Here is an 11,447-nt window from a genome sequence, read left to right as displayed (position 1 = left end):
TGCTCTCCTCTTCTGTTGGCATTGCTTGACAATTTCCACATTTACACCACGTTTCTGACGCTCTACGTCTGTAGCACAACGGTGTTTGCGGCTCAGCTTGAGCTGCGGCTGCCTCATCCATGTCTCTAAGTTCGTCATCTGTGTATTCTGGTTCATAGAGAAAAGGCTCGGCAAAGAACTCCTGCTTTTCCTCAACACTGAAGTCCTCAGGCATTTTTCTTTCGTTGTTTCTTTCTTTGCACAGGTAAACAGCACATTTCTTCTTCTACGCTTGCATTATCGGCAGAGCAGACGCTGAATGCGCTCTTTCTTCCGGTTTGGTCTGCCGGCTTCCGTAGAATCGTGAGCGCGCATGGGGGCGCTATTAGGAAATCCTATACACTACTGTTTAGGCTCTAAAACGTTCTAAATGACTTCGTTTCGAGTAAATTCTGGATGCTACCCACTCAGGACACTTGGATTACATTGGACGAGCAGTATGGAGGAATATTGACACGTTTTTGTGGACTTTTTTGGACCTTTCTGTCTCGGGCGCCATAGACCTCCATTATTTGAATTTCAGCAGACAGCAAGAAGCCTCTCAGATCTCCAGATGCATTTGAGATATCAAAAAAGTACTCCAGAGTGTTGTTCAGCATGGGGGTGAGTAGAAAATGAAGGCTAATTATGTTTTGGGTGTACTATTCCTTTAAGTGACTGCTGTTATTTTAGTTTACTTGCATTTATAGGGTCCAGGAGCACATTTATCACAGCTGAGACCTTTTAAAAGACTTTCTTTTTACTTTAAACTTAACTATTAATCTTTTCTCTTTGGTTTAAATTTAGTACTGCAAACTGAAGGCTCATACCCCAAATACTGAAGTTGCAACTAGTTTTTGGTGTTGTTACTAGGAAGAAGTCTGCTGTCAACACCTCCCTGCATGTCAATCAAGTCATGTCTAAGTTTCAACCTTTCAGGTCCAACTTTATGCTTTAACCACTGTAAGTTAAGTACAGCCAAAGGTGACTGAACTTATTTTGTCTTTAAAATACACCAGGGAGAAGGATTTTTCTTTAACTGAGGTTTTTTAAACATAATACAAAACTAACACAAAGTATCAAGGAAGATCACCTTTGAAAGTTGATGACTATGAAGACATAAAACTCAGTCAATTAGTTCAGGTTTATTTAGACCTGTTTCATTAAAAACACTTCAAGTGACTGAACACGTAAGAAATCATTGGATGTTATTAAGATAGTGAAGGCCAGGATGCAAATGCTAGGCATTAACGTAATAGTTATGCTCATTAAAAATGATAACTTGATCTATTTATCAGCAACTGAGCTTTCAATCAGTTCTGAATAACAGTAAACATGACGTCCAAACACTCACCATAAAGCCGTAGTCGACACATAATGAACAAACTCTGTGAAGGGGTGTGGGTCTGAAGAAGCACCACAACAACGGCACACAAACTGCAAAACAAAAACAACTGTTTTTACTTAGTTATAATATCTACATTGTTGTTCTACACAGTACTTTTACTTCTAACTTAAAATTACTTCTAGAGTTTAGGAGCACAGGATGTACAGATGACTTTGGTTACCTGCTCATAAAGCATCATAGCAAACTTCTGATGAGTGATGCAGGATTTGGATGAGCAAGAATCAGTTGCTGTGTCAGAGACTATGTGCAAATGAATTCGCTCCAGAATGTTCTCCTGTTTGTACAAAATAAGCATAAATACAACACATAAGGTAAGCAAATTTAAAGGCTTTTCTTCTCTAGAAAACCATTGAAACGTAAAGCAAAATGACAAAGTGAATTTTAGTATCTCATATTAGAGAGATAAGGAGAAAGGGCCTTGAAATATGGTACTGAACAAAAGCCAAATAGACACTGACAAAGCACTCAGCGGCGTCGTCCATCAGGCCGAGTTGGAAACGCTGCTCATTTTTGAAGGTTTCAGCGAGAGCGTTTCTCAGGCTGTCAGAGTGCAGGACCCGCTCTCTGCTCTGCTGGAACTGGTTAAATATACTCTGAAAGAGAAAAAGGCAGCCATTTATGTCTGATTAAATTAATGATCATAGTATAAAATATATATGTAACATGTTTTGGTATCTTCATTTAATTGAAAAAACAAATTACCTTTAATGCACAGAAAATACAGGCATCGCCAAGACAGAAGTGACCAGAGAGCTGCCTCAGACTCCTCCTGAAAATGTCCAGCTGCCAAAGTACCTGTTCAACAGAAGATTGGTGACGGAAAATTAAAAAACTCTCAAACACCGCTATGATTAATGACAAATCAAACTCGTCCGACTATAATGCATATTGTTTTCCAAAAAAAATGTAAAAACAAAACCCCTCGACTTTTTTTTCCCCTCCCCAAGTTGAAGACATTTCGCTTCCCATCCGGACAGCTTTCTCAAATCAATATGTCTGGAGTAGCGTGGAGCTCTAGGCTTTATATAAATACCCAACAAAAGCCTTGTTATGTCTTAGAAAACATAGATAGTTCCTGTAATCTGCAAATTTTCTAAGCATTTCCTCCTACTCAGACATTACTCCAAGGTTGTCCTCAGAGAATCTTCACAAGAATATTGCATCTTGTTGTAAAATTCCACTGATTAAGGCAATCTGGGTGATTGCCTTCAGAATGTGCAACTCCTCTGAGCACTTATTGGATCGGCTTTGGCTTTCAGCTCATTCCAGACTGACCAACACAACCATGCTGGCTGATAGAGTAATATGATGCCAAAACAAGCTGTATTTTTTTCCACATGAAAGACGTGCTCAAATTAATTTTCTTAAATTATCTGGTTTAGATTGTGATGCTGCTAAAAAACTTGAATTTATTGTAGGTGTATTAATTATTTGAATATTTACTCATTTTTAAAAAATCTTTCAAAGAATCTATCTTCCAGAAAACTGCTTCTAGTTTTCCAGTGTCACTGTACAAAACTTACTTCAATCCCTGAAAATCAAAAGCTCCAAGCTTTAAATTTTCATTGGAGTCGTTCTTCAAACTAGCTGCTTTACTTTTTATTATATTTAAACCCAAACTCTTTCCCACGTTACAGACTCTAACTTTGGAGATACCTGAACCGCTATAAGTTCAGTTGACAGAGTCGGCTATATTTTTCTCTGGCTGAGTGCTTGGCAAACCCAGCTGATCAAGCTGAAGCTCAGCTGATTCTAGACACTGCTCAATCGATTGGTGGGTCTCAGCTTTTGTTTAATGTACAAAGCCTGCAAGTTCAGCAAAAGCCAACAAAAAAAAAACAAAAAAAAACACCACCTTGTTAGCGAACTTTTTATGCAAATTATCTTTTTACTGCTGCTGTTTGAGGACCACAAAAAGTCAGACTCAATTCTACAACTGTGATTAAAAAAGGAACGAAAACGAAACTTTTTCCATGCAGGCATAAAAAAAATAAGTAATGAATCCTGACTCTCACCTGAACAGCGCTGTTGAGAAAGCAGCTGTTCTGGCCGGGCTCATTTAGCAGACCTTTAGTTAGTGCAAGGGACACCATGCTCCCAGGTTGGTAGGACTTTTTTAGACCTCCTCCAGTTTTTTTGAATTTCTTCACCCATGCCATAGAGTTAGAACCTGCAGCTAAAGAAAAAAAACAACAACCTGAAATCTTTGGAGGAGATACAGGCTCAATCCCCGACATCGTATTAGTGTTTCATCTCTGAAGAAACGAGACTCTGATCACGCAAAGCATTCCGGAAATATAAGAGTATTCATTTTTATGACATGAAATGAAAAAAAGAATTAATTCATGACACGATAAGGGCTCTTGGATGATTAATCCGGGTCATCTTCAACACTGTTTTTATATCAGTGACCTAAGTAATCTCTGATGAATCCCCGCCACCAACCTTCTCCGGAGTTTGCGGGAGACTTGCTGCAGCCAGACATGCTGGAACATGGGAGCTGTTCCTCGGGTGTGGGAACTGATTGCATCCATTTTCACCCCCACGCTCCTCCACAACGGTTCGTGGAAAGCATGTTCGGGATCATCCACAGGGTAGCCTCAGACATTTCCTACTGGGCATTGAACAGCAGCTAATGGGCAGACAGGAAGAGCTGGACTGCATTACTGATTTTAAAACTTAAGATACCATACTAAGTTTTACAAATTTGTTTTATTTTTTTTTAAACATTACATCATGTATTTTCTGTTTAAGAACATAAATCCTTTGATTCATAGACAAAAAACTGAAATCTCGCCTGCTAATAAATAAACATCTCCCTCCCAAGCAGTGGCTTTCTGAGCTCAAATTGAGTTCTTCTTGTTCAAAATTCCTTTACTGCTGTTTAAGTCCTACAATTCGTGTCTAAGATGTAAAGAAATGCTTTCTTAAATCCAGAGTCTCTGTTTGCACGTTAATCTCGCTTGAAAGAAATTAAAGTTTGGAAAGAGTTTCTGCAAACAGAATCAAATCGCAGACTTCTTTTGATTCTGTTACTCATGGAGTTCGTCCCAGAGACATCTGTAAGCAGCAAGCACAGTGTTCAGGAAGTTTTAAATTAGCCAAGCAGGATTCTAACAGGTTCAGAAGATATTTCAGCAACAGCCATTAAATCTTACTGCAGAAACATAACTGAAGAGGAATGAGCAGAAGCTAGTAAAGTTTTAAAACCTTTCATCCGAGAGTGAAAATAAGGGACTTTGCTCTGAAATGGAAATGTATGCTTGGTTTCTATTTGTGGAATAAGAAAATTATGTAAATGCATTGTTTTTTAAGAGAGATTATTTTAGAGCTGGTGTCAAAACATGTAAAAACTGTTTTCCAGAGGTAAAATCTTTCCACTAGTTAATAATTGAAGCTATAGCCTGGGGTGGGCCAAATGTATAGGAGACTCCCTTAAAATGGAAAAAGATTTTCATAAACTTTTAAACCTTTGTTGTATATGTATTGAATTGTGATTCACATTAAATGATTACTGCCTCTGTGAATCAGAACCAGCCTACCATTAGGTTCCTGTGCAAAACACGTACAAATTATAACAATACCTACAAAAAATGTCCCCTAATTTCCCCTACATAACACAATTTTGTGAAATAACATAAAATATAACTTCTGCATTTTACTTTTCTTTTCTTTGAATACATTTTTTTATCAGATGAAGCCTGGGGAAAGTTTACGCAGGAAGCTTATTGCTGGCACACCACCTCTCACCTTCATTTCCAGTGTAAAAAGAAAAAACAAACAAACAATGCATCATGGGATTTCTCAGGTCATGGGATCTACAGCACTTGGTGCATATTAAGGCCCCCTGTCGTTCCTAAAAACTCGTCTATTTAACTTGAGAGGGTCCGATCCCAGAGATGACACTTACATGATAAGACATATTTTTGTTTCTCTGATTGTTAACCTGCAATGCTCACAGTGGCTTGCTTGGTCATTCAGCATACAAATGAGCAAATCCATGTGTTCCAATGTGTTCAGAAGTTGGAACAAGAAGAGAGTTAAACGTTTAGTGCAGGATTTTTGTGAATTTTTTAAAAGACCCACACTCTGCACTTTAGAAAAAAACAATGCACATGCACAACCCTGTACCCATTCCACAGAGGGAATGCAGATTAAACACATACGAGAGTGTGCCCGAGGAGAAATGGGCTTGTGAAAAAAGTAGCTGTTTGCATCGCTCATACACACTTACTTTCCGAATGAAGATTTGCAATTTGTCATACTCACCACCGAAAAGTGAAATTGGGGACAAGGACGTAGGACACAATGGCATAAGTATCGGTAAGCAGAGACTGCAGTTGCTTAGGGGCCCTGTCAATAACATCTAGTAGCCCCCCTTCGCAATTAAGGACTAGGATGTCTCTTTGCAGATGTAATGATGCAAATATGTCCTCTTAAACCCTCCTGATACCAGGTAGACTGACTGTACTTCATATGTGGCCCACCCAGATAATGCTGCTTACGGGCCTATTGTTGTGTCGTTACGCCATTGGTAGGACATCTTACATAAACATATCACCAGAATGATTGACAGTTAGGGGGACCACTTACTTAGATGATCCACCTGGTAAAAGAACATCCTCCACTTTACCTGTGGGTGGGTTTGTGGTCAAAGCTCTGATTTAAGGAACAAACTAAAACACGGTTTAGGTGGACAAAAGAACAAGTTTTTGTTTTATTGGCATGTGCCTCACTTTATGTTAATTTTTGTTATTCTCTTTACTGTTTTTTTTTTGCTGAAAAAGTAAAAATCAATATGTTTGAAAAAAAAATTATCTGTTTAATTCATTAATTAATTTGTTTATTCATTTATTGTTACAAGTTATTTGTTGCCAGAGGACCAGTTAAGGAAGCTTCTAGTTCTACCTTTACAACACACAAAAACAGCTGGGTCATTTCTTTAAGCCAAACTTGTGTTTTATGCTGTGGGACTCTCTCTGGTGGATTAGAGATATGGAGGCTCATGGTTAATCACAGACCTGCAATTTAAACTATGCAGCAACTAGATCAGAGTTCACTCTTCCACTTCAAATAAACAAATACAAAGATGACAAAATTATGTTGCATAAAAACGAAGTTAGTCAGTAGTTTTACTGACTTTAGTTCACATTAATGAAAATGTTCACATAAACTGACATCCCTTTTACTTTCAACAATATCTGTTTTCTGTGATGTAAATATGGCCCAATCATCATAAATCCTCTCATAATCTTTTCAGACTCTAACAACATTTTTCCTGCACAATTCAAATAATAAATAAACTACCATTTTAAGGGGGAAAGCATGAAATACAGAAAAGGCCCAGTAATTTACACAAGTGTGCATATCCTTAAACTTACGGTATTTGTTTTTGAAGAGCTTCATACTGTTTAGAGTTAGTGCAATCAATTAAAGTGAATCCAATTAAAAAATGAATTTCTTGAGTTGTTCATTTCATCCTTTCACTAAAGAATAGAGGTTAGTCAGATTTTGAAGAACGAAGTGTGCAAAGATATCCGTTAGGAGAAGAACACAGAGGAAAGAAACTAAGTTATATATTTACATTGGGTCAGCAAGGATCGGCATCACTGGAGGAAATGTGTGAAGTAACATGTTATGGAATCCAAATTGGGACTTTTTGGTCACAATTACTTAAAGTATATTTGGCAGAGAAAGAGTTATGCATGCCCATTATTGGCTGTGCTGTGGGGTAACTATTTTGAAGAAGTATCTGAGGCTGTATTCAGGGTGGATGAAATGATAAAGAACTAGGACATTCTAGACAGTTTTAAATGGAATAACATTGGTAATCTGCAACTAAGCTGAAGCTAAAGCTGGAGCGCATTTCTTAGCAACACAGTGAGACCAAGAACAGCAAAAAAATAAAATCTAAAACTTACAAAATGGCTTGGCAAGGGTTTAGATGGGAATCTGGCAGCAATTTGGCATCAAAAGTTGTTTGTGGACACAAAATGTCCAATAAACTGCATGAAAGAAGGATTGACAAATATGACCAAGTCGAAACGTGGTCATATTTGTTAAACTCAAACTAAATAATACTGAAAAAGCCGTAAAATCTAATCTTTTATTGTTTGTTTGTTTTCCTTCAAAAAGTAGTTATAGTGGTTATTTACAATTTTCATCATTTTCTATTTTTTACAACAGTACATAACATATATTTAGGGCATGGGAGAGTCCAACTGATGTACACTTTTTAATTGATGACCTTTCAGCTCTTATTATAGCACATTTTCCTGTACTTGCACATAAAAATTGATATTAAATTGATTGTTTGTTTTTATTATTTATTCATTTTGTACATGCTTTAACATAGAAAATTGTAAGCAAGTATTCAGCAATGATAATTTTACCACCATAGTTCTCAATCCTGGCTACATAAATATAGGGATGGAGAAAAAAAATAATTATCTCTTTATAGTAGGTTTTGGAGAGTATGCTTTTTACCATTTATAAAATATAAAAAATTGTTACTGCCCTTTATTTCATTGCAATTACCTTATTCCAAAACTGTTGTGATGGATCAGTAGCCTATATTACCATTGAGTTTAACTAAATAAAAGCAAATTGATTGGACTAACCCAATAATTTGAACAGTGCATTGTGGTTAAAAATTAAAAGTTGTTTGACAAACTTTAAAATCCTGCAATCCTCCAACTTTTAATTAAAACGCAGTGCAAATCAGGAACACTGTGTGTTAAATCTATTCGAGCAAAGCTTTTAAGTCAAATGGTTCAGCATCACTTTCAGTTTTCAGCACCATGTGATGCTTTTAAAGGCCCTTAGATAAGTGAGCATCTTGCGGTTTATATTGAACGGGATTTCATGATCAGATCCTCTGATTCTCCTATTTTTAAGCTGATAAAAGCTTAGTGCTGTCGTTGCAGGAGCCTCGCTGCTGTACTAACATCCATAGATGCTCTGCAGCTCCAGCTCCAGCATCAGAAACAAAAATATACCGCAACTTGCATTCCTGTGTCCAGAAAAGCAGCCAAACGCTGCTGCGCTCACCTCCAACACTGACGGCTGCAGGGCGCTCCAGGCTCCAGCTGTCAACGCGCCAAATCCCGCGAATTTTCCTGGAATATTGACAACAAACCCGGGTAGAAACCGCTGCAGATGTGCGATATGGAACAGCGTTATCCGTGCAGCATTCCCAGCTCCTCCTTCCTTCCAGAGCGTCGCTGGGGTACAGATCGTGAAGGAAGTGATTTTTCCCCCCCTCCTGCAAAAGCTGATCCAATGCTTGGCCTGTGCCAGAATGTCCGACGCGGATTAGTGATGTTTTAAAATTTTTGAGAGGTCAAACTCCGCCCCTAGTGTATCCTCAAGCGCACTGCCGCTCCATTGCAATGCTCAGTGGCTGCATGGTAAACTGTGTGCAGGAGGAAGGTCAGACTTCCAACTTGTCATGATGGTGATGAGAGGAGACATCACATGACCGCACTGGTTTCATAATCATGCCGCACTGTGGGGACTAACCCCTCCTGTGTGGTGGAGATCCTCTCTGTAAAATATAAAAATCCACATGCAGACTTCAATATATAAAAAAATAAAGTATAAAGAAAAAATATGTAAAAGCAGTATTCATTTTTTTTCTTTTCTTATATAAATCATAAGTTACAGAAGGTGCAAATAACACTGATCATCAATATTTAATATTGAACATTTGAAAATGAGTAAATCTGTGTTGTCTATATCTGTGGGACTCTAATGCTGCAGTAAGACAGCTTATTGCAGAAAAAAAAAAAGAAAAAAATGGGGCAGATGGAGAGCCTGGCAGGGGAAAGGCTGCAGAGCTTCGCAGGTTATAAGTGGAGGCAGGAGGACTAAAAGAAGCTGATGCAAGCTGCAGTCAGTCCCACTGAACTGTGTCTTATTCGAACAGATTTTGGTGCCTCACCCTAAAATAAAAGGCCGCTATGTGGTGTAAAAGACAATCACATTTTAAAAGCTGATGGTAGCTTTGACAAATACAGGGAAAGGATCCATATCCTGTGTCCATCTGCATATTTTATTGGGAATTTATGTGAAAATATGTCTAATTTTGAAGCAGTAGCAAAAGCAGATATGTCTTTGGTTTGTTTAATTTATCTTATTTTTTACATAATGTACTTTCTAAAACAACTTGTTATTTCCAAATAGGTGAATCTAATTTTTTTTTAGTTTATGTGTCCACATCTAAAGATGAACTCTTTAGGCAGTTTCTCTTTGCAGATTAGACAGATTGTATGGAGAGTGAACAACAACATGTTGCCCTTTCCTTTGAATTAAATTTAAGCCTGTGCTTTGAGTGGACTGTTCCAATGTTTTTTGGTCTGAACTACTCCACTTTAGTCTTTTGCAACTCTGATCATGTTTTATTTAGGCTTCATTTAGGTCCAACCATCTACATATTAACGCCAATCAGCATCCTGAGCATAATGATGCCACCACCATGTCAATAGTTTACTGTGCCACTGTGTTTATTAGTATTGCAAAACTCTTGTGACAGTATTTTTCATATCATTCATATTGGTGGAGTATACGAATAATAATTGTCCTTCAAACCGATTCTCACAATTCTCCAATTAAAGTTATAGTTAAAAAGATAGTAAAATGTAATAAATCTTGAAGGAGGTATGAATACTTTTGCAAGTGTCTGCATTACCTTTGGGTCACTATTATTTCTGTATATAGGGTGCAAAATAGAATGCAAAAAAATTTGAATCAAAGCAGTTTTGTAAAGGCTGAGATAAAAGTAGCCAACACTATATCATAAATTATTTTTGTTTGATGATTTAAAGCTGTTTAGTTTTTTTTTCTTCTCTAAAACATGCATGTCAAAGAGAGAAGGTGGCAATCTGCACTGAGGTATGAGAGTGTGAATGCAATGGGTTGGGTGGCTTATTTTAGTGACACTGCATATTTTTACAGTCAGATGTGCTATAAACATTGAAACCTCCCTTGGGGCACATGAAAAGATTGTAGGTATTATTTATAAAGTACATCTCTAAAGGGTAAAAAAAAAAGGAGTAACTGAGTCTGTTTGCTGTTTTACCGAATATGGAAAACCAGAGCTCTTTTCAGATAAGATGTCAGTGTCAATATTGATGTTCCAAAGGCTATTTTTGGCGATGGATATGTCTGGGTTTTTTCTTGCAGTTTTCTTGGAGTTGGTACAGATGTAAGCCTTAATGGAGCTGCGCTGTAATAACAGACTCATCCTTTGTGCTGTTGGCTAGGTTCATAGTTGTTGTTTTTTTTTAATCAAAAATACTAATATAGTCAAAAAGCCCTTCATATTTATTTGTTGTTATTAATAACTCTAGGACGCAGAAGCTGTGAAAAGCATGTAGAGACATACCTAAGTCTAGTCACTGGACTTACGAAAAAGGTGGTTCTACAATTTGTTCAATTCAAATGTTTATTTCAAGAAAATCCATTTGATTGCATTGACTAATTGACTTGCAAGACATTCTCCTCTTGGATGACAATGTGGTGATGATTTTTGCTTGTAGTTTGTCGTTGATCATTCAGACATCCCTCACAGCAAGCATGGTTGTAGCGACAGTGGAGAGGAAAAACTCCCCTTTTGCAGGAAGAAACCTCCAGCAGAACCAGGCTCAGTGTGAGTGGCCATCTGCAGAGGCCGACTAAGGGTTCAAGAAGACAGAAGCAGCGATACAGAAAGAAATAAAGATACAAAAGATAACTGCTAACAGGCTCCACCAGTGGCCACGTCCAGGAAAGACACAGCCAGGCAGATGAGCTCCAAGCCTGCTCTCAGAGGATGAAAGATAGTACATACAGTTAGCTCCAATAAGAAAAACAGGCCAAGCTCCAATATCTTAAAGAGTGATGTTGGCTGCAGCAACACAGCTGACATTTTAATCCAGGGCGGTGTCACAGCCAAACAGCATCAGACCATGCTACATGATGAGAAAAAGCTGAGGAAACATAAAGTTAAGGGTGGACCTAACAAAAATTGCAGATTGAATGA

General features: G+C 37.8%; 1 protein-coding gene across 3 annotated transcripts in view; it reads right to left on the bottom strand.

Annotated features, from left to right (window-relative positions):
* Positions 1-8,870, bottom strand: part of usp53b (ubiquitin specific peptidase 53b) — a 31,226-nt gene extending 22,356 nt beyond the window's left edge. The window contains exons 1-7 of one of the 3 annotated variants that reach the window (XM_038304714.1): positions 8,477-8,870; positions 3,872-4,058; positions 3,442-3,602; positions 2,129-2,221; positions 1,885-2,019; positions 1,587-1,700; positions 1,373-1,455 (exon numbers count right to left, since the gene is read on the bottom strand). In XM_038304714.1, the coding sequence (XP_038160642.1) occupies positions 1,373-1,455; positions 1,587-1,700; positions 1,885-2,019; positions 2,129-2,221; positions 3,442-3,602; positions 3,872-3,956 (671 nt within the window). In that variant the 5' untranslated portion in view covers positions 3,957-4,058; positions 8,477-8,870. Of the gene's footprint in view, positions 1-1,372; positions 1,456-1,586; positions 1,701-1,884; positions 2,020-2,128; positions 2,222-3,441; positions 3,603-3,871; positions 4,080-8,476 lie in introns of all 3 variants that reach the window. The other 2 variants (XM_038304713.1, XM_038304712.1) reach the window with 2 other exon arrangements.
* Positions 8,871-11,447: the final 2,577 nt, after the last annotated feature.

This window comes from Cyprinodon tularosa, unplaced genomic scaffold (assembly GCF_016077235.1).
Source record: "Cyprinodon tularosa strain WSP-4 unplaced genomic scaffold, ASM1607723v1 ctg540, whole genome shotgun sequence".
NCBI lineage: Eukaryota > Metazoa > Chordata > Actinopteri > Cyprinodontiformes > Cyprinodontidae > Cyprinodon > Cyprinodon tularosa.
Note: the sequence above shows the minus strand (reverse complement) of the source record. Positions and strands in the feature narration are given on the sequence as shown.